General features: G+C 43.2%; 2 protein-coding genes across 2 annotated transcripts; one reads left to right on the forward strand and one right to left on the reverse strand.

Moving 5' to 3' along the window:
- Nucleotides 1-646: 646 nt before the first annotated feature.
- LOC5508659 (methionine aminopeptidase 1) lies at nt 647-15,729 on the forward strand. Its single transcript, XM_032377444.2, has 14 exons — nt 647-943; nt 1,612-1,672; nt 2,159-2,241; nt 2,809-2,863; nt 3,785-3,876; nt 5,187-5,270; nt 6,779-6,846; nt 7,219-7,289; nt 7,434-7,565; nt 12,475-12,580; nt 12,658-12,695; nt 13,293-13,358; nt 13,805-13,854; nt 14,235-15,729. The coding sequence occupies exons 1-14, from the start codon at nt 809-811 to the stop codon at nt 14,349-14,351; spliced, it is 1,158 nt and encodes a 385-aa protein (XP_032233335.2). The 5' UTR covers nt 647-808; the 3' UTR covers nt 14,352-15,729.
- LOC116615633 (alcohol dehydrogenase class-3) lies at nt 15,430-23,228 on the reverse strand. Its single transcript, XM_048734166.1, has 12 exons — nt 23,071-23,228; nt 22,209-22,452; nt 21,863-21,950; nt 20,585-20,717; nt 19,928-20,014; nt 19,222-19,351; nt 17,879-17,943; nt 17,586-17,654; nt 16,963-17,098; nt 16,546-16,684; nt 15,891-15,934; nt 15,430-15,528 (listed from the first exon to the last, which is right to left on the reverse strand). Exons 1-11 carry the CDS (start codon nt 23,089-23,091, stop codon nt 15,907-15,909), a joined length of 1,140 nt encoding a protein of 379 aa, XP_048590123.1. The 5' UTR covers nt 23,092-23,228; the 3' UTR covers nt 15,430-15,528; nt 15,891-15,906.
- Between the last annotated feature and the right edge of the window lie 336 nt (nt 23,229-23,564).

A 23,564-nucleotide genomic window follows, 5' to 3' on the forward strand; every position in this document is an offset into this window, starting at 1 on the left:
CATGGCGAAGTGGCTAAACACAAAAAACATTTTCATAAAACATGCGCGTGCGCATGGCGAAGTGGCTAAACACAAAAAACATTTTCATAAAACACGCGCGTGCGCGCGCACTTTTTCCGTTATGATTACGCGAGAAATCAAAGTGAAGCCATGGGAATTTCGAGGGGTGATTGGATAAAATCACGAAGCGCGCGCAATGTTTTGTTTGATGAGTGGCTAAACGATAAAACATTTTTGTTCAACGCAAATGTTTGATGAAAATGTTTCGATCTAGTTCAAACATCTGTACTTGTTGTGGGAGCCAATTGAGTGCCATGTTCTTAGGTTCTTAGCCGTGTCTTGTGGTAACGCCACGCATAGCTCGTGAGACGTGAGGGAACAATGTCGAGGTCGGTCCGGACTATCCGGGTCGACCTTCAAGAGTGATGTGATCGTCCCGCGTGCGCGCAAATATGTGACTTCTTCATTGCGCGAGTGATTGCGCACAAGACTCGATCTCGTTCGCACGTGACTTCGTCCCTCGTAAAACCCATAGTGAAAATTTCAAAATTACAAGACCCTGAGGACGAGGTCGAATCTCATCCCCATATTTCCCCCAAACCGAAACGCAATGCTATAAGCGGGCTTTTGCGCGTTTAACTTGCATTGTTGTGATGCATGCAAAACTACCCAAATTTGTTTGCTTCATTAATACTCTCATAGCTTAAAATAGCCCTTTGTAACCAGGTAGTTCACTGCCATTTGCACAAATTCAAGCTTGTCTTAGTTTTTTTGTCCCTGTGTCGAGCCCGGACGAGGTGGACTGGGAATGCTTGCTCATTCCATCATGGCGGACCTAGTGAACAGTCGAACGTGTGAAACTCCAGCCTGCAACAAGCCCGCTAAATTACAGTGTCCCTCGTGTATCAAGCTATGTATACCGGGCAGCTACTTTTGCTCTCAGGTAAGCTCGAAATCTACGATTGTACGCAACCATGCAAAATACAAACCCCCAAATGATGAACACGCGAGAGTATGATATGATGGATTGTGCTTCCACGCTGTTTTCTGCGGTTCGAATGTCATCATGTCTAGGTTAATTGTGTTAGTACGTACAATTTACTACCATGCACAGTATGGGCAGAGTATATGTGTATCCGAACTACTAGGGTAAAATGTCTTATATCCTAGAATAAAGGTCACAATAAAATGTCATCACTTTGTGATGTGTATTTTATATTCAGGATAAGCGGTATTTCAAATGTTAAAACAGTTTAGGGTTACTCGTTACTTGATGCCTTCCAAAAAAAGTAAAGGCCAGCAAGCTTTCGAGACATGTGGTCAGATCAAGCGGCCCGAATTGAAATATGAGTAAAATCTCGAAAAACACCCACCACAGTTCGGCACAACATGAATGTCTCCAAGTCCCTAACCAGTCTCTGCCTCCAAACCCTTTCTACCAGAAAAGGCTGAGTTTTTCCACATTTCTGCAACCCCGAATTGATAGAGGAATCCATTTTTCAATAAGATGAAACTGTTTTAGTTGGTCAAGGTGGTTATGTACACAGCCAGTGCTTGCAATTCATAACTGCTTTCCTAGAAATTCTCTATGGCTCTTGATCCTTTTTGCAGGAGTGCTTCAAGGGATATTGGAATGAACATAAGAAACAACACAAGGCTGCGAAAACATCTGGTGAGCTAGCTACATTAGAATCTGACATTTGGAAATAGCCAAAGAAATACTCAGAATAGATGTGTTCCTTATCACCAGACAACAAATGATGAAATGTATGTAAAATGAATAACATTAAGATAAACAACAATGAACAATGAAATGAACAATCAACAAGAAAGGACATGAAATTAACTAATCAATGAATTGAAAAAAAAAAACAAGGCTGCTAAATCATCTGTTGAATTAGCTTGTATCTAGAATCTGATATTGGTGTGTAGCCAGTACTCAGAAAAGATGTCTTGCTTTTCCGAGAGAATGATAAGTGATGGGCAGAATAGTGTTTTCAGTGGAATTTCTCTATAAGCAACTCTCCATCTGAGACAGGTGTGTCCCTGGGTAGGGATGGTATTAAAGAAAATCGACTCAAAGGAGCACTGAAATGTTATTGAAGCTGGTGATTTCACTCTTTTATTTGATAACACAGATCAATTTTCCTCTCTATAGGGCAAAACAATTCTATAAATACAAACAGCTACACACCTTGGCCAGATTACATGTTCAGTGGAAAACTCAGGCCCTGGCCCCAGGTAGAGTGAAATAGTACAATGTCGAGTAAGCAATGAATGGTACTAGAATTATCTGAATCGAAGGCAAAGGCTGAATCTTTGAGGCAAGAGACAAGGTGAATGACCAAGGCTAAAAAGCTCCGATGAATAGTCTCTGATTTTTGAGATTTAATCATAATTATTAATATTACTACACGGGTCTACCAGCTTATGTGGAGTGATCATTTGTTCAGCAATGGCTGACTTGCACCACCTGGCTTTTTGACAGTTTTGACAGCAAAATAAAAACAACAATATGTAACTTGTTCATCTCTTACAAATTAGTCAGAAAGTTTCTATGTCTGAAAGACTTTTTTTATAAACACACTCTGGCATGACAGCCTCAGCTATTTCAGTGTTTTTGCCAATCAGAAAGTCATGTGATTTCTTAGTGCAAGTGGCATTTCCTTATTGCATTCTAGACAAAGCTAGTAGAAGGGACTGTGCTATTTAAGATAAAAGATTCCCTTTAGAGAATCTGCTAAATAGGCAACTTGAAAGATCAGTTTGCTAAACATTTAAATACTGAAAGGCATGAATTTATTTCAGTCTTCAAAGAGAAAAATTCCTGATGGGATCGATAAACCAGAATACTGGGAAACAGGTACGTCGTTGTCATCATAATCAGTTATCAGTGTCATCATGAATTATACCATCATCATCATCTACACTGGTACGTCATCGTCATCATCATCGTTGTCATCATCATCATCACCACCATTACCATTACCATCATCACCACCATCATCATCATCATCATCATCATCATCATCATCATCATCATCATCGTCATCGTCGTCGTCGTCGTCGTCGTCGTCATCGTGGTCATCGTCGTCATCTTCGTCATCGCCGTCATCGTCGTCATTGTCGTCATCGTTGTCATCGTCGTCATCACCAAGCCAGTAGTCATCACCAAGCCAGTAGTCATCACCAAGCCAGTAGTCATCACCAAGCCAGTAGTCATCACCAAGCCAGTAGTCATCACCAAGCCAGTAGTCATCACCAAGCCAGTAGTCATCACCAAGCCAGTAGTCATCACCATCATCCTTACTTTTACAATCACTATCAGCAGCAAATCAGTTAGTGTCATCATCATCAGTTTTTGTTGTTTCATCATCATGATAATCATCATCATCTACACCAGGACAAAAGCAATCATCATCATCATCACCATCATCATCATCATCACCATCATCATCATCATCATCATCATCATCATCATCATCATCATCATCATCATCATCACCATCATCATCATCATCATCATCATCATCATCATCACCACTACTGTCATCATGATTATAATTATTGTCACCTAAACAATGTTCACCATAAACATCATCCCCATCACCAACATCACCATGGCGTCTATCTTCTGTAAGTTTTAGATGTTGCTATCACTATTTTTACTCTCCTTACAGTATATCTTCTTGCCCTTTTTTTTACTTATTATTTTCATCATTATTATTCAATCATTAATAATATCGATCATTCTTTTAATGTTAAAACAATTCTACTCAACTAGGTATTCCAGAGTTTGAAATGAAGTCCAAACAGAGCACACAGATTCAATGTCTTAGTGCCAAGGAAATTGAGAAGATGAGAGAAACTTGCAAGGTACAGGGGGTACTTCGTTTAACACAGTCTAGGAGGTGAAGATGGTGATATTAAGGTGTGGGGGTAATGGGATACAGGATGTACTCTGTTTAACACAGTCTAGGTGGTGAAGATGGTGATATTGAGGTGTGGGGGTAATTGGATACAGGGGGTACTCTGTTTAACACAGTCTAGGCAGTGAAGATGGTGATATTGAGGTGTTGGGGTAATGGGATACAGGGGGTACTTTGTTTTACACAGTCTAGGCAGTAAAGATGGTGATATTGAGGTGTGGGGTAATGGGATACAGGGGGTACTTTGTTTTACACAGTCTAGGTGGTGAAGATGGTGATATTGAGGTGTAGGGGTAATTGGATACAGGGGGTACTTTGTTTTACACAGTCTAGGCGGTGAAGATGGTGATATTGAGGTGTGGGGATAATGGGATACAGGGGGTACTTTGTTTTACACAGTCTAGGCGGTGAAGATGGTGATATTGAGGTGTGGGGGTAATGAGATACAGAGGGTACTTTGTTTTACACAGTCTAGGCTGTGAAGATGGTGATATTGAGGTGTGGGGGTAATAGGATACAGGGGGTACTCTGTTTAACACAGTCTAGGCGGTGAGAATGGTGATATTGAGGTGTGGGGGTAATGGGATACAGGGGGTACTCTGTTTAACACAGTCTAGGTGGTGAAGATGGTGATATTGAGGTGTGGGGGTAATGGGATACAGGGGGTATTCTGTTTTACACAGTCTAGGCAGTAAAGATGGTGATATTGAGGTGTGGGGTAATGGGATACAGGGGGTACTTTGTTTTACACAGTCTAGGCAGTGAAGATGTTGATATTGAGGTGTGGGGGTAATGGGATACAGGGGGTACTTTGTGTTACACATGGTGGAGGATGCAATGTCTGAGAGCCAAGGAAAAGATGACAAAAGCTTCATACTTCAAAAATACCCGGAATTAAAACTAACCCCCTCCCAAAAAAAAAAAAACGGATACCACCGGAAAAACCTGACCAAATTGATAGAGCATTGTCATTACAAAGAGTAAAATTGTTAAATTTTAAAAAAAAAACCTTTTTTTTGCCCCATCCTTGGCAAAGTTTTTAATACAAAAAAAAAATACTGGGAGTGAAAACTTCAAATCCCCACTCAAAACCCTCAGACAAACAGGTCATGCTTGTTTCTGTCTTAGAAAATACTTTAACTGCCAGTAATGATCTCACGATCAATAAGATATGAATAGTCACAGCTTACAGATGCTGCAATATCCTATGCTGTTTTCATATTTCTGTATCCTTCATTTATTGCCATGTGCTATCAGCTTGCAAGAGAGGTCTTGGACATTGGTGCAAAGGCCGTTAAAGTTGGTGCGACTACTGATGAGATTGATAGAGTTGTTCATGAGGTTTGTTTGACAAATTCTGCAAACTGCAGAATCATGTAAAACGGTGCAGGGTTGGTTTTTTTTTTTAAATTGTTCCTCAAGACACGTTGAAATTTCAGAGCCCCCCTTCATTGTAAATATTTTTTCGATGCCCCCCTTTTAGAACCCCAAAATTTTCAGAGCCACCCCCTCCTTATGACCTCCATCCACTAAAATCTGCTGAATAAAACTTGTGAGACAGATGTTTTCATAATGGCTTTGTGATACTATGCCAACTGGATTTAAGCAGAAAACTAAATCTGCTTTCAAAACAGCTATACAATACAAAAAAACACACAATTCTATTTCTAAATTATAAAGTAATGAGGGGTAGCTACATTTAACCAAACAACATGCAAGTTGGATAACAACAGAGTTTGACAAGCAAAATAGTGATCAGAAAAGGTATTCATAGGTAAAGCTCACCATAAGTTGAGCATTAATATGGGACTTGCGCTAAAAGATAACTTGACTGTTTGGGTGGCAAACTAGTGTGCGCTCAGGCTTTTAGTGGTAAAAAAAAAACAGCAACAAAAACCAACTTCTTCGGCGCTTACAAAAAAAGCCATTTTTTAAGAAAGGGTTAAGTTTTATTTAAAGATTTCATTTTTTTTGTCGTTCTCTGATGTGACGGGCAGTCTTTTCTGATTTTTTTGTTTGATTAGGGAGTGTTTATAATACACTGAGGGGGGGGGGGGGGGGGAGGGAAGAAATTGAGTTTGAGGGTGGCTCCAAAAAAAATTATCCTTCAAAGGGGGATCTGAATTTTTTAGGAGCCACACTTTTCAGTTTTAATATTTGACTGATATGATCTAGTTTGTAGCACAAATACAGATTAAATATTAAGCCAAATTACCAATGTATTTAATACTAGATATTATAGATACTTTCAGCTTTCAGTATATAACAGTTGGATTTACCGATGCAGTTTATCAGTTAACAGAAACAAATGGAAATAAACTTCCAAACAGTGGTGGAGCCTGCCAATCCACAAAACAATATACATACAATCTTTTTTACATTGGACATTATCTTTTTTTATACAGAAAACTATTCTTAACAAAAACAAATAGATACAAATGTATACTCCCACACAGGCATCCTTAGGGGCGGACCATGTGACTTTTGAGGGGGGGATTTTGGAGAAAAAAACCTAAGAAAGGGTTAAGTTTTATTTAAAGATTTCCTTTTTTTTGTCGTTCTCTGATGTGACGGGCACAGTCTTTTCTGATTTTTTTGTTTGATTAGGGAGTGTTCATAATACACCGAGGGGGGGGGGGGGAGGGAAGATATTGAGGGGGGCCTCAAAAAAAAGGTCCTGGCCTGCTGGGCTTAAATTAAACTCCTGATAAACCTTCTAAAAGTTCACCTCATTGATACACTTGGTCACAGATGTACCTATGCTTCTACTAGCAACAGCTGATGGACACCTTTTACATTCTTGAGTTTGAGTCCACTTCTGTAATATTTTAATATTTTATTCTTTTTAGGCTTGTATTGAAAGAAAATGCTACCCATCACCACTGAACTACCATGGCTTTCCTAAATCATGTTGCACGTAGGTTCTTGAATTTGTTGGAATATCTCCAATAAAGGTGAAACCATATTTAGTTGTAATTACACCACCATACATTGAAAGTCCCACCATGACTGCATTTTCATTGACAAATTGAGCAATACAATGAAAATTTCAGTTAGCCAAGAATCACAAAACTGTTTGGATCTTTTTTGTTTTTAACATTGTGTTTGTGCCCATTCCAATCACCAGCTCAGTGAGACTTTTGAAAACAATGTGCATATTTACAAAAGTTATGTAATAACCCAGCTTAGCATTTTTATCGTATCAAAGTTATTCAAGTGTATGTTTACATGTTGAAGGCTTCTCAATCTTATGAAAAATTTCCTTTTTTGATGATGTTATATCCATCAGGTCTATAAACGAGGTTATTTGTCATGGAATCCCTGACAAGCGACCACTGGAAGATGGAGATATTGTCAACTGTAAGGCTTAAAATCAACAATAAATTATACCATATTTTTGTATACAAGTCTAATTGTTCAATTTTGATAATTGAGTTATGCATTTTATATACTGCAACAAATGATATTAGCTCTATTATGATTTTAATCCTTTTTATATTGCAGTGGATATTACTGGTTTTTATAACGGTTACCATGGTGACCTGAATGAGACGTTCTTTGTTGGCAATGTAGCCGATGAATACAAGCAGCTTGTAAAAGTGACGTACGAGTGTCTAATGCAGGCCATTGATATAGGTAAGGGAGATTGTATGAAAGACCGTGGCCCCTTATATATATGACACAACCCTAAGACTTTTTACTTTATTGTGCCCATCCATATCCCCATATGGGTCAACCCTAGCACCCCTCTTCATGGGGTAACACTAGCACCCTCTTCACGGGGTAACCCTAGCACCCCTCTTCATGGGGTAACACTAGCACACCTCTTCATGAGGTTACCCTAGCACCCACCTCATGGGGTAACACTAGCACCCCTCTTAATGGGGTAACACTAGCACCCCTTTTCATGGGGTAACCCAGCACCCCTCTTCATGGCGTAACACTAGTACCCCTCTTCATGGGGTAACACTAGCACCCCTCTTCATGGGGTAACCCTAGCACCCCTCTTCATGGGGTAACACTAGCACCCCTCTTCATGGCGTAACCCCAGCACCCCTCTTCATGGGGTAACACTAGCACACCTAATCATGGGGCAACACTAGCACCCCTTTTCATGGGGTAACACTAGCACCCCTCTTCATGGGGTAACACTAGCACCCCTCTTCATGGCCTAACACTAGCACCCCTCTTCATGGGGTAACACTAGCACTCCTTTTCATGGCGTAACCCCAGCACCCCTCTTCATGGGGTAACCCTAGCAACCCTCTTCATGGGGTAACCCTAGCACCCCTTTTCATGGGGTAATCCTAGCACCCCTCTTCATGGCCTTACACTAGCACCCCTCTTCATGGGGTAACCCTAGCACCCCTTTTCATGGGGTAATCCTAGCACCCCTCTTCATGGCCTAACACTAGCACCCCTTTTCATGGCCTAACACTAGCACCCCTCTTAATGGGGTAACCCTAGCACCCCTCTTCATGGGGTAACACTAGCACCCCTCTTCATGAGGTTACCCTAGCACCCCTTTTCATGGGGTAACTCTAGCACCCCTCTTCATGGGGTAACCCTAGCACCCCTCTTCATGGGGTAACACTAGCACCCCTCTTCATGGCCTAACACTAGCACCCCTCTTCATGGGGTAACCCTAGCACCCCTCTTCATGGGGTAACACTAGCACCCCTCTTCATGAGGTAACACTAGCATCCCTTTTCATGGGGTAACCCTAGCACCCCTTTTCATGGGGTAACACTAGCACTCCTCTTCATGGGGTAACACTAGCACCCCTCTTAATGGGGTAACACTAGCACCCCTCTTCATGGGGTAACTCTAGCACCCCTTTTCATGGGGTAACCCTAGCACCCCTCTTCATGGGGTAACTCTAGCACCCCTTTTCATGGGGTAACCCTAGCACCCCTCTTCATGGGGTAACACTAGCACACCTCGTCATGGGGTAACCCTAGCACCCCACTTCATGGCGTAACACAAGCACCCCTTTTCATGGGGTAACCCTAGCACCCCTCTTCATGGGGTAACCCAGCACCCCTCTTCATGTGGTAACACTAGCACCCCTTTTCATGGGGTAACACTAGCACACCTCTTCATGGGGTAACCCTAGCACCCCTCTTCATGGGGTAACCCAGCACCCCTCTTCATGTGGTAACACTAGCACCCCTCTTCATGGGATAAGCCTAGCACCCCTCTTCATGGGGTAACCCTAGCACCCCTCTTCATGGGGTAACTCTGGCACCCCTCTTCATGGGGTAACCCTAGCACCCCTTTTCATGGGGTAACCCTAGCACCCCTCTTCATGGGATAACACTAGCACCCCTCTTCATGGGGTAACCCTAGCACCCCTCTTCATGGGGTAACACTAGCACCCCTCTTCATGGCCTAACACTAGCACCCCTTTTCATGTGGTAACACTAGCACCCCTTTTCATGGCGTAACACTAGCACCCCTTTTCATGGGGTAACCCTAGCACCCCTCTTCATGGGGTAAATCAGCACCCCTCTTCATGGGGTAACCCAGCACCCCTCTTCATGGGGTAACACTAGCACCCCTCTTCATGGGGTAACACTAGCACCCCTCTTCATGGGTCAACCCTAGCACCCCTCTTCATGGGTCAACCCTAGCACCCCTCTTCAAGGGGTAACACTAGCACCCCTCTTCATGGGGTAACACTAGCACACCTCTTCATGGGGTAACACTAGCACCCCTCTTCATGGCGTAACCCTAGCACCCCTCTTCATGGGGTAACCCTAGCACCCCTTTTCATAGGGCAACACTAGCACCCTTTTTCATGGGGTAACCCAGCACCCCTTTTCATGGGGTAACCCAGCACCCCTCTTCATGGGGTAACACTAGCACCCCTTTTCATGGGGTAACACCAGCACCCCTGTTTCATGGGGTAACCCAGCACCCCTTTTCATGGGGTAACACTAGCACCCCTCTTCATGGGGTAACCCAGCACTCCTTCATGGGATAAGCCTAGCACTCCTTCATGGGGTAACCCTAGCACCCCTCTTCATGGCGTAACACTAGCACCCCTCTTCATGGCGTAACTCTAGCACCCCTCTTCATGGGGTAACCCTAGCACCCCTTTTCATTGGGTAACCCCAGCACCCCTCTTCATGGGGTAACTCTAGCCACCCCTCTTCATGGGGTAACCCTAGCACCCCTCTTCATGAGGTTACCCTAGCACCCCTCTTCATGGGGTAACACTAGCACCCCTCTTCATGGTGTAACCCTAGCACCCCTTTTCATAGGGTAACACTAGCACCCTTTTTCATGGGGTAACCCAGCACCCCTTTTCATGGGGTAACCCAGCACCCCTTTTCATGGGGTAACACTAGCACTCCTCTTCATGGGGTAACACTAGCACCCCTCTTCATGGCCTAACACTAGCACCCCTCTTCATGGGGTAACCCTAGCACCCCTCTTCATGGGGTAACACTAGCACCCCTCTTCATGGGGTAACACTAGCACCCCTTTTCATGGGGTAACCCTAGCACCCCTTTTCATGGGGTAACTCTAGCACACCTTCTCATAGGGTAACCCTCATGGGTAACCCTAGCACCCACCTCATGGGGTAACCCTAGCACCCCTCTTCATGTGGTAACCCTAGCACACCTTTTCATAGGGTAACACTAGCACCCCTCTTCATGGGTCAACCCTAGCACCCCTCTTCAAGGGGTAACACTAGCACCCCTCTTCATGGGGTAACCCTAGCACCCCTCTTCAAGGGGTAACACTAGCACCCCTCTTCATGGGTCAACCCTAGCACCCCTCTTCAAGGGGTAACACTAGCACCCCTCTTCATGGGGTAACACTAGCACCCCTCTTCATGGGGTAACCCTAGCACCCCTCTTCAAGGGGTAACACTAGCACCCCTCTTCATGGGTCAACCCTAGCACCCCTCTTCAAGGGGTAACACTAGCACACCTCTTCATGGGGTAACACTAGCACCCCTCTTCATGGGTCAACCCTAGCACCCCTCTTCAAGGGGTAACACTAGCACCCCTCTTCATGGGGTAACACTAGCACCCCTCTTCATGGGGTAACACTAGCACACCTCTTCATGGGGTAACACTAGCACACCTCTTCATGGGGTAACCCTAGCACCCCTCTTCATGGCGTAACCCTAGCACCCCTCTTCATGGGGTAACCCTAGCACCCCTTTTCATAGGGCAACACTAGCACCCTTTTTCATGGGGTAACCCAGCACCCCTTTTCATGGGGTAACCCAGCACCCCTCTTCATGGGGTAACACTAGCACCCCTTTTCATGGTGTAACCCCAGCACCCCTCTTCATGGGGTAACACTAGCACCCCTCTTAATGGGGTAACACTAGCATCCCTTTTCATGGGGTAACACTAGCACCCCTTTTCATGGGGTAACACCAGCACCCCTTTTCATGGGGTAACACCAGCACCCCTGTTTCATGGGGTAACCCAGCACCCCTCTTCATGGGGTAACACTAGCACCCCTTTTCATGGGGTAACACCAGCACCCCTGTTTCATGGGGTAACCCAGCACCCCTCTTCATGGGGTAACACTAGCACCCCTTTTCATGGGGTAACACCAGCACCCCTGTTTCATGGGGTAACCCAGCACCCCTTTTCATGGGGTAACACTAGCACCCCTCTTCATGGGGTAACCCAGCACTCCTTCATGGGATAAGCCTAGCACCCCTCTTCATGGGGTAACCCAGCACTCCTTCATGGGATAAGCCTAGCACTCCTTCATGGGGTTACCCTAGCACCCCTCTTCATGGCGTAACTCTAGCACCCCTCTTCATGGGGTAACTCTAGCACCCCTTTTCATGGGGTAACACCAGCACCCCTGTTTCATGGGGTAACCCAGCACCCCTTTTCATGGGGTAACACTAGCACCCCTCTTCATGGGGTAACCCAGCACTCCTTCATGGGATAAGCCTAGCACCCCTCTTCATGGGGTAACCCAGCACTCCTTCATGGGATAAGCCTAGCACTCCTTCATGGGGTTACCCTAGCACCCCTCTTCATGGCGTAACTCTAGCACCCCTCTTCATGGGGTAACCCAGCACCCCTCTTCATGGCGTAACTCTAGCACCCCTCTTCATGGGGTAACACTAGCACTCCTTCATGGGATAAGCCGAGAACCCCCCTTATGGGGAAACACTAGAACCCCCCCCCCCCTTATGGGGAAACACTAGAACCCCCCCTTATGGGGAAACACTAGAACCCCCCCTTATGGGGAAACACTAGAACCCCCCCTTATTGGGAAACACTAGAACCCCCCCCCCCTTATGGGGAAACACTAGAACCCCCCCTTATGGGGAAACACTAGAACCCCCCCCTTATGGGGAAACACTAGAACCCCCCCTTATGGGGAAACACTAGAACCCCCCCTTATTGGGAAACACTAGGTAACCCAAACACCCTGAGAAAAGCATATATCATTTGAGAGAAGGATGTCAAATCAATTTTTTTTCACACCATAAAACTTTTGTACAATTCTTGGTTACCTGTTCCACAGCAAATTTGTATTGTGTTGTCTATCTCAGTCAAACCTGGTGTCCGTTACCGAGAAGTGGGCAATGTTATACAGAAGCACGCCCAGGCGCATGGGTACTCTGTGGTGAGAAGCTACTGCGGGCATGGAATCAACCAGTATGTTTTAATGACTCTAATTATTGTTTTTGATTTTGTTTATCTTGTTGTTGTCAACTAAGTATTTTGCTCTTCAGGTTATTCCACACAGCCCCCAGTGTACCACACTATGCAAGTGAGTCAGATTTATTTTGTCTTTTAGGGTGCCTTTTAGGAATCTTGTATGGATTCTTATAAAAAAATCAAAATTTATCCCTCATAATGAAATATTTGTTTAGCTTTGAAAACAAGGCTTGTTGTGTATGTTCATGTTGTTTTATTTATAACCACAAAGTGATAAAAACAGAATCACGGACATGGTTCAGACTTTTGAGTTTTTCAACTCAGTTTCTGTCAATCCACAGAGAGACCAATACCACAAACAGTTCCCAGTTACAAATGGCTGGAAACCCATGGGGGGGCTTAATGATGTTGTTGCTTTTAATGCTGAAACCACATAGTTACTTGAGTGTTTGGCTTCCTTCACATTCCCATCCTTGGGAAATCACACCAGAGAACAACAAAAAGTAAAATCTTTCACTGAAAATAAGCCCTCTCTTCTTTCTCTTGACTTATTCATAATTGCTGAATAAGTTGCTGGTTGTTGTTATTTTGCCGCTGAAATCCTGAGCATGCACAAGTTTGTCCCCCAAAAAGATTTGTGTTCTGTTAGTGCAAGTTGCCTATTGGGGACTTGAAAGACCTTGTTAAATTAGTTTTCATAAATTTACAGAAAACAAAGCTATTGGAGTAATGAAACCTGGGCATACCTTTACAATTGAGCCCATGATATCACAAGGTAAGAGATATTGGTAGTATTATAATGCCGGTGACTAATAGGGGAGGAACGCTGCTGGACCCTGCCTAACACACACACATAAAAAAGGTCCACTTTTGAGTGTCAAAACTCATATGCAGAAGGGAGGTCAAGCACAAATACCAACACCAATGAGATAATGACCAAGAATTTGGTGTCTAAATTTCCCTGTACCCCACCACATGGTGTTTAAAATAAAAATTAAAGAGTGATGAGGAAAGTATGCATAACAACGCAGTCTAGTTAATCTTTCTAGTCATTGCCTTTTTAGCAAGAAAATAAAAAACGTCTGCCTGGTCCATTTTTCCCCATATTTTGCATCCTCCCTCAAAATCTTCTAGTAATTGACCTGGATATACATGATAATATATAGCAGAGGCACACAGATTGCATGAATGATTCATGATAAACTGCTATTTGTTACCCAGGAACATGGAGGGACGAGACTTGGCCTGACCAATGGACTGCTGTTACCCAGGTACTGTTCTCTTTCTTTGAAGACTATTTTAAAGTGGTTGGGCCATGGGCCAAAATTGGGCATTGAATTTTTCATGTTAAACATGGTTGGGAGTAAATGGGTCTTTGTGTTAACATGAGCAAGACTAAAATTCTGATGTCTGGTCCAAACTTGAACTCTTTGAGAGACTCCGGAATGTTCCCATGTGCATTATGCAGGAAGGGTGTGGGGAGTTATTGCTGTGTTGCAGCCATACCCTATAGGTCACACCCTGTTTAAAAGGAAACCAACTGGAACTGGCCTGGTTTCAAAACCTTGCTTGAGAGATAAACGCCATACAACTCCTATTGTGCCGCTATCCCTATTTTATTGCTCACATTCCAGACTGTTTTGTGTTTTAGGACGGCAAGAGGTCAGCACAGTTTGAACAGACACTCCTTGTCACGGAGACTGGCTGTGAGATCCTAACCATTCGGCCAGAAGAAAACGGAGCTCCTCACTTCCTAGCCCAGATGTGATTCTTTTTGTGTCTGTGCATAGTCTGTAGCTGATCTAAAATAGCATACAAAGTGGACTTTACAGATGAAGCTATAGAAAATGCTGTCAAGTCCTTCTTTCAAGGAATTTTGGAGTCAAGATTATTTTCGTCCATGTTTTGGATCAGCTGTTGCCCACCAATCTGTGGCATTTTGGATGTGTGCGGAACGTTGCCAAAACGGTCTATTAGAGGGCTGCCCATTTTTTAGTTCAGATATACCCCGCAAGGAGGCCTTAATGGTACCCCAAAACAGTGTTAAGCCAAGGTCAAGGAAAGCAAATGTCAGTGAGATCAATAAATTTTCAAGTTAGTGTATCTTTACACGGGAACGACAAGGGTGAATCCAATAAGGGGAGGCGAAGGCAAGAATCTTAAGGGGGGATTCATTTCTTTCTTGATTTTCTTTTATTTCTTCACATTTTAAAGAAAAATCTCTGAATCTCTGGGAAGCAATAGGGTTGGCCCTACAGGGCCACATGGTGTAACATTAAGAAGCCTGTCTTTTCCCTAGAGCATAAAAATTCACAAATTGCAACTGACTTACTTGTTTGATCAGGCTAAGCAAGGTTTACCAAAGTTTTGCTGGTAGGGTGGGTAGTTCAACTAAGGGTGACTTTGTATTTATATAGTGCCAGAGGTTACAATTGAATTAGGAAATTAGATAACAACTTGAAGTACACAAACACCACCATGGTGAAAGATATACGTATATAACAATATGGAACTTTTTGACATTATGTTGTCTGCTACACACCTTGCTTGGGGCTAAGATAATGGATGACATAAGTTTTGTTATGGAAGACAAAACTGACACCTGTATTTTGTTAGTGTTTGTATCTTATAGGAGGTACATCATCAGTCACATAGGAAGCTTTACACTTTTAACATCATATAGAAAGATTAATGGACTACTTAAGATATATAGCAAATGGTTTTCATTAACCGGTGAACCATGTGTATATCAAAGAGTATTAGTTCAAAAAGTTACAACAAAGAAATTAGTATGTGTTAATGAGGTCAATGCAAACCACTCTATAGCTGAAGTAAAACAAATGAGATGCTTTCACAAAATATTTTATTTTCTCTTTTATTTCATTAATCAAACAATCTGTTCCTTATCTTTCATTGATGTTCTATTATTGAGCCAAGCTTGTCTTCTGTAAGACAAAAAAAGAGTTTTAAATTTTGCATTAAACCCTAAAGGAAGCATATAACTGTTTGTCCGATCAATTGTCCATCTTTTTGTCTTGTGTCTATTTGATGGATTGACCTCTTGTCCATTTGTCTGTCTGTCTGACCGTCTCAAAAGTTACATATCTTTTGTAACAAAAAGCCAGAATAAACCAAGAAAAATCCAACCTACAGGGTGTATCTGCACTTATCTATCACTCATTCTTGCTCCATTTGTTTACATGCATGCTAGAGAGTCTCCCTCTCCCTGGGTTCCCAAATATGGGACTGCAAAGTATGCTGGTCTCCAAGCATATTTTTAGAGTTATAGTTTTGACATTTCACTCACCATTCTAGATAACTTTTCACTTGAAATGCACAATAGCCCGGATGCTGCAAAAAAGGGAAAAAATGTTTTAAAAGTAATCAGTGTCACACATGGAGGCATTGATAGATGGATTCACTCTAATGTTCAAGCACGGCTAAATACTAAGCGAAAGGAAAGCAATATTTGCACATCAAGTCAAAAGCCAAAGTACCATTCATTCATTTTCTCACATCTCTCCTCTGTGCATCAAGTCAAAAGCCAAAGTTCCATTCATTTCTTTTCTCACATCTCTACTCTGTGCATCAAGTCAAAAGCCAAAGTTCCATGCATTCCTTTTCTCACATCTCTACTCTGTGCATCAAATCAGAAGCCAAATTACTATTCATTCATTTCTCACCTCTCTCCTCTGTGCATTAATTCAAATGTAAAAGTACCATTCATTCATTTTCTCACCTCTCTCCTCTGTGCATCAAATCAGAAGCCAAAGTACTATTCATTCATTTCTCACATCTCTCCTCTGTGCATTAATTCAAATGTAAAAGTACCATTCATCCATTTTCTCACATCTCTCCTCTGTGCATCAAGTCAAAAGCCAAAGTACTATTCATCCATTTTCTCACCTTTCTCCTCTGTGCATTAATTCAAAAGCCAAAGTACCATTCATTCATTTTCTCACCTCTCTCCTCTGTGCATCAAGTCAAAAGCCTCGTTGATCTTGTCCAGGCCCATGTTGTGAGTGACAAACTCATCGACCATGACCTTGCCTGCGAGGTAGTCCTCCACAAGCTGGGGTACACCATCACCGCTCTTGTATCCTACAGCGGGATAACACATGAGCAACTAATACAGTAGAATTAGCCAGAACAGAACTTTCAACAAAAGGTCCCTTCTTTCAAACAAAAGCTTGTGCATGTTAAGTGTGTTAGTTGCCAAGCACATGGGTACTGAGTTCAAATCTCCCCACCACCAGTCCCCAAATGCAAGATCAAAACGTAGCACATATGTTAAATAATTACACACAGAAGAAAAGCCCGGGCCAAACTGAAGAAGATGAGTAACTTTATGTTGGTGGCATAACATGTAATAATGGTACCTCCGAAGGCAGTGCCCTTCCACACGCGCCCAGTGACCAGCTGGAATGGACGTGTAGAGATCTCCTGACCTCCAGCAGCTACACCAATGATGACTGACTCTCCCCACCCCTTGTGACATGCCTCCAGGGCTTGACGCTGAAAAGCGCAAAACAAATAATATCAGCAAAATGATCACAGTCACAACTAGTGAGCTCCCTGCCCCACACCCTTACTAGCACGCTTTCTGCTCCTCCCATATTACAGCGGCATAGCCAGGGTTTTTAATAGGGGGGGGGGGGGCACCCAAAAGGCCCTTTCAAGGCATTTCCCCCTGTATTTTAGATAACGTTTCATACAATTACTGTAGCTTTGGCTGCTAGAAGGGGGGGCCCGGGCCCCCTGGGCCACCCCCTGCCCACGCCCCTGTATTAGCGAGCCTACAACACCTCCCTGTCTACCCAACTAGTGAGCACCCCTCAATTTATGAGCCCCTTGTCCCCTCCCAAATATCAAGCCCCCTGTACCTAGAAAGCCCACCGAGTGAGTTAAAACAGTGCTTTTATGTTTGAAAAAAATAAATAAATAGGAAGGCATGAAATGAATTTACATAACACAATCCTATCATTATTCTATTTATGCTTACCATTGTGTGAACATTACCGATGCACTCAAATGTGTAGTCAAGGCCACCATCAGTCATATCAACCAGAACCTATCACCAAAAAGATGGGAGATGATACAATGAAGAGCACATAAAGAAGAAGTGAATGCTGTAATCAGCTACACCATTTGTTGCTCTTACACGGAACATCACAATCAACCACTCCATTCAAAATAGTCATAAGCAGTTTAAGTCTGACAGTAAATCGAGTCTGACTGTATATCGAGCATATAATGGCAGCGTGATTGGCTTTCATTAAAAATGATGTATCTGACCTGTTGAAATGGCTTGTCTGTGAAGTCTTTCGGATTCAAACATTCTGTTGCTCCAAACTTCTTTGCTGTAATGATAACCACCACAGTAATTCAAAATTAATTTCAAGGAATTGTATAGACGAAGAGAGTATAATATAGAAAAGAGGGGGAGAGTTTAGGGAGACGGGTAGAGTATGGAGGGAGGGTTAGAATATAGGGGGTACAGTATAGGGGGAGATGGGGAGAGTGAAGGGTGGTAGGGTATAGGGAAGGGGGTCGAGTATAGGGGGGAGGGGGTGAAGTAAAGGGGGATGGCACTAGGGAAGGGGGAGGGGGTAGATTAAAGGGGAGGCATAGATTATTGGATGAGGAGGTAGAGTATAGGGTGAGGGGTTAGAGTAAAGGGGGATGGCACTAGGGAAGGGGGAGGGGGTAGATTAAAGGGGAGGCATAGATTATTGGATGAGGAGGTAGAGTATAGGGTGAGGAGTTAGAGTAAAGGGGGGTGGCACTAGGGAAGGGGGAGGGGGTAGATTAAAGGGGAGGCATAGATTATTGGATGAGGAGGTAGAGTATAGGGTGAGAGGTTAGAGTAAAGGGGGATGGCACTAGGGAAGGGGGAGGGGGTAGATTAAAGGGGAGGCATAGATTATTGGATGAGGAGGTAGAGTATAGGGTGAGGAGTTAGAGTAAACGGGGATGGCACTAGGGAAGGGGGAGGGGGTAGATTAAAGGGGAGGCATAGATTATTGGATGAGGAGGTAGAGTATAGGGTGAGGGGTTAGAGTAAAGGGGGATGGCACTAGGGAAGGGGTAGGGGGTAGATTAAAGGGGAGGCATAGATTATTGGATGAGGAGGTAGAGTATAGGGTGAGGAGTTAGAGTAAAGGGGGATGGCACTAGGGAAGGGGGAGGGGGTAGATTAAAGGGGAGGCATAGATTATTGGATGAGGAGGTAGAGTATAGGGTGAGGAGTTAGAGTAAAGGGGGATGGCACTAGGGAAGGGGGAGGGGGTAGATTAAAGGGGAGGCATAGATTATTGGATGAGGAGGTAGAGTATAGGGTGAGGGGTTAGAGTAAAGGGGGATGGCACTAGGGAAGGGGGTAGATTAAAGAGGAGGCATAGATTATTGGATGAGGAGGTAGAGTATAGGGTGAGGGGTTAGAGTAAAGGGGGATGGCAATGGGGAGGGGGTAGAATAAAGGGGGAAAGGGGTTAGGACATTGACTTAGGAAAAGGAAGGGATTTCCCAATTTGGATGCAAGTTAGTTATACAGAAGGTAACCAAATAACATACCTGTATAAACGTCTAATAAATATATAGATAGAACTTACTATGAGCGCTATATTACTCATCCCTACCAAGGTCAAACTTTGCTGGGTTGATGTCAATACCAATGACCCTGGAGGCCCCTGCCGCCCTACAGCCCATGAGCACAGCAAGACCAACCGCACCCAGGCCCCACACTGCCGCAGTTGAGCCAGGCTCCATCTAAAGCATAAAAAATACCTTAACAGTTAAAAGATATCTCAGTAGTTGTGAGCCCTATATATATACTCTGACCAGTTTTTGGTAAGCCATATTATTACTCTGGTTAGCAAACATGACTATTTGGTTATTTTGATTTACTATATTGATATATTTATTAATTTATTTATATAAATTGTTAAAATGCTACCCTAAATAAAGGGCATGGTATTTTATTGTATTGCAGACACTGCCTATTTTGCTCTTTTCTGAATGAGTGTTATATTTAACAAATAGAATCTCATTTTTGCGTGCGTCTGTCCTCTAATAGATGCACAGATGACTTCACAGCACGTCATAATGAGGGATCATTATCACGAAAAAATTATTTCCCTCATTATCTTAAAAAGCATTCCTAAAACTGGAGATTTGCCAAAAAAACTTTTTTGCTAGTATAGGTTTTCTTGTCTGGATCACATATACTGTAAAGATGTCATTTTTGAAAAGGAAAGCCTTGCCTAGTCACACAAACATTGTTTATAGTCTGATTCATGGAAGCGCATAGCCTCGCTATGGTTATATGGTGTTATTTTCACAAACCTTTGCTGTGTTCATAACTGCACCGTAACCCGTTGAAATGCCACACCCCAAGAGGCAGACCTTGTCTAGTGGCGCTTTCTCGTTCACCTAAAGCAGCATAGCCATTACAAGAGTTATCATCATGGATTTGCACATACAGGGCCGTAGTAGGTGCACTGATGGCATGTGCCTCCCCAATATTTTCAAAAATTATAAGAAAATGGCAAGAAGGGGCATGTCTATGCCCCAATATTTTCTTAAAATTTCTCCCGCAATATTTTAAAGCCTGCTAAGGCACTGATGTAGGAGGAGAATAGTCAAGTGTATTGCTTTGTCGTCACACTAGATTTTTTATGTGAATAATCAAACACAGCAAAGGTGTTATTTCAGTTGAATTTGTAGTTTGGCAAGCATTTTCAAATTGTTGTGTAGTGTAGTATATTGTTAATCAACTGTTTCATGCAAAAAATTCTATGTTCTGACTGTTGCACTTTTTTGGCTTGAAACAGCATTAAAAATGATTGGCAATAATGTCATGATATATACACTATTCCCAGGTGAGAAATAAAAGGGTATACAGGAGAATACAAATTTGTCAAAAAAGAAAATTCTAATTATATGTAAGAAATGTGCAAAAAGGCAAGGTGGTGCATGGAAATGGGTGGATCCTAACGTTACCTTTGCAACAGAGATATCAGCTACCACAGTGTACTGGCTGAATGTGCTAGTGCCCATAAAATGATACAGGCTCTTTCCCTGACATGTGAAGCGTGACGTGCCATCCGGCATGACTCCCTTGCCTTGGGTGGACCTGAGACATAGCACCCACTTAGTGTGTAAGTGTAGAGGTTATATGGGAGGGGTGGGATGAAACCTTTGCCTTGGGTAGACCTAAGACAAAGTGACTACTAAGTGTGTAAGTGTAGAGGTTATATGGGAGGGGTGGGATGGGATGACTCCCTTGCCTTGAGTGGACCTGAGACATAGCACCCACTTAGTGTGCAAGTGTAGAGGTTATATGGGAGGGGTGGGATGGGATGGCTCCCTTGCCTTGGGTGGACCTGAGACATAGCACCCATTTAGTGTGTAAGAGTAGAGGTTATATGGGAGGGGTGGGATGGGATGGCTCCCTTGCCTTGGGTAGACCTAAGTCAAAGCAACCACTAAGTGTGTTAGTGTAGAGGTTATATGGGAGGGGTGGGATGGAATGGCTCCCTTGTCTTGGGTAACCTAAGAAAAAAGTAATCACTTAGTGTGTAAGAGTAGAGGTTATATTTGAGGGGTGAGATGGGATAAAACCTGTGCCTTTGGTAGACCTAAGACATAGCTTAGTATATACAAGTGAGGTTAGATGAGAGAGGATGGACGGAATGGCATGACAGGGTGACCTTATACACAGTCGTTAAAAAAAAGGTTGTTGTCAACCGGCTTTGCGACTAGGTGACAAGCCCACATGTACAGTACGCATGGGTAAAAAGTGAGAATCGATTGGCGCGGAGGTTCGGGCTAGCTGGACTCCAACTATTTGTGAGGATGTCGCCGTGATTTGAGCGCAATTAAGTGGGAGGAAGTGTGTTTTTAAGGACAGAACGTGAGGTGTGTCCAAAATTACTTTCATACCTTTCACTTCGTTCGTTTAAAATTTCAAATTGTGAATCATGAATCTTGAAAAAGGCGCTTTAATACAGCCAAATAACACACAAAAAGTAAACATAAATACAACACTAGACTATACACGTCTTTTCAACTAGTTGTTTTTTTTTATTTTTCACTAATTTGTTTTTGCCCTATGTTTATCATAAAATCAATAGGGACAGATAAATAGCTTGGGCTACCTGTGCTTACATGCGGACTTGTCATGTAGCCGCTAAGACGGTTGACAACAAACTTTTTTTCAAACGTTTGTATATAATGTCATGACAACAACCTTTTATCAAACGATTGTATCTGCTGTACCTTATCTTGCTACAGAGGTTTGTCTTAGGGCTTTTGCAGAACTTGCATTCTCCACATTGTGGGATGTAGGTCGGGATGACATGGTCACCTAGATCACAAGACATGGTCCCCTAGGTTACAAGACATGGTCACCTAGGCTATAAGATATGGGCACCTAGGTAACAAGACATGGTCACCTACGTTACAAGACATGGTGACCTAAGCTATAAGATATTGGCACCTAGGTAACAAGACATGGTCACCGAGGTTACAAGACATGGTCACCTAGGTTACAAGACATGGTCACCTAGGTTACAAGACATAGTGACCTCGAATAGGTGATAGGCTCTGCTATACAGGAATGTACCTGGTTTCACCTTGGTGACGCCCTCTCCAACACTCTCAACAATCCCTCCTCCCTCATGGCCGAGGATGCATGGGAACAAGCCCTCTGGATCCACGCCGCTCAACGTGTACGCATCAGTATGACAGACACCAGTAGCCAAGATCTTGATGCGAACCTCATGGGCCTTGGGCGGAGCCACCTCAATTGTCTCAATGGACAGAGGCTTCTTTGGCTCCCAGGCCACAGCAGCCTGGCATGTGATTGTCTGACCAAAAGATAAAGTTCAAGTTGATGACAGAGGTTAAAATACTAGGGAGGGGCTGGGGGAGGGCTCTGATAAGGCAACTTATACTTGGAATGGAGAAGAAAAAAAGTTATGATGATTTAGTTATGAGGTGGGGAATTTAGGGGTTTTTCGCCACCGCTATCATCTCCACAGACAGAGGCACCAACAATCTGACTTGCAACCCGACTTAATTTGGGAAAAAGGACAGGTAGCAGGACGATTTGTGCAATTTAAACAAATAGGAGTGAAGAAGCTTCTAAAGTATTATAATATCGTTTTGAAATGTTTAGAGGATTACTCAAGAGTGATTAAAAGCGATTTGCGGGTTGTGGAACACTCCACGTGTTCTAAAAAATACATACAAAAGAAACAGCAAATGGTGACATAGTATAACAAAGAATAAACATAATACTACTCAAATCGCTACATTAGATAAGGCGGTGTAGTCTAAATTAATATCGAGACAAAGTGTATCAGTCTTCGTTTCGCGAGTGACACGATTCGGTGTTTTTTTCATAACTATTACAATACCTAAACAAAGTTAATCAAAATATGCCCCAAAAAGTTCCTGCAAACTAGATTTGAGGTGTAACCCACCTTTCCGGCAGTATCAGACATGTTTGCCCCAGGTGAAAGTGTAAACCTTCTAAACTTCTGCAAACTGATATTTGTACTTTTATGGAGGGCCGAATTAACTAACTCCGAGGGCGAGATCTACTAGGCGTTACTTGATAAGGCCAGAATCTCGTACCCAGTCGCTTAGAGAGCTTGAGAGGCAAAATGAGGGCGCGCAATGCGTTGAGGAGGGGGAAGGAAGAAAAAGATTTTCCTTCCCCCTCCCCATAACGCATTGCGCGCCCTTATATTAATTAGCGACTGGGTACAAGTCTGTGATAAGGCGGAACGCTCATATCATAAGCCATCACATACTATCATTTATTATACCCTCATCCACCATCATTTCCCCTCATCAACCCTAATCTAACCTCACCAATCATCACCAACCCTCTACTACCGTAATAAGCTCTCAGTTACTATCATCAACCATCATGATTCCACATCATTTAACCTCATCATAGCTGTCAACTCTC

The sequence above is a fragment of the Nematostella vectensis genome, chromosome 11 (assembly GCF_932526225.1).
Source record: "Nematostella vectensis chromosome 11, jaNemVect1.1, whole genome shotgun sequence".
Classification (NCBI taxonomy): Eukaryota; Metazoa; Cnidaria; class Anthozoa; order Actiniaria; family Edwardsiidae; genus Nematostella; species Nematostella vectensis.

What these genes read in the sequence shown, in the direction of transcription:
- LOC116615633 (XM_048734166.1), bottom strand. Translation starts at nt 23,091, where the DNA reads ATGTCTGATACTGCCGGAAAG. An exon ending in CTGATATCTCTGTTGCAAAG is followed by an intron (nt 20,015 to 20,584) that starts GTAACGTTAGGA and finishes ATGCTGCTTTAG; the next exon opens with GTGAACGAGAAAGCGCCACT. An exon ending in CAGTTATGAACACAGCAAAG is followed by an intron (nt 19,352 to 19,927) that starts GTTTGTGAAAAT and finishes TTTATGCTTTAG; the next exon opens with ATGGAGCCTGGCTCAACTGC.
- LOC5508659 (XM_032377444.2), top strand. Translation starts at nt 809, where the DNA reads ATGCTTGCTCATTCCATCATGGCGGACCTAGTGAACAGTCGAACGTGT. An exon ending in CAAGGCTGCGAAAACATCTG is followed by an intron (nt 1,673 to 2,158) that starts GTGAGCTAGCTA and finishes TCCTCTCTATAG; the next exon opens with GGCAAAACAATTCTATAAAT. An exon ending in AATGCAGGCCATTGATATAG is followed by an intron (nt 7,566 to 12,474) that starts GTAAGGGAGATT and finishes TGTCTATCTCAG; the next exon opens with TCAAACCTGGTGTCCGTTAC.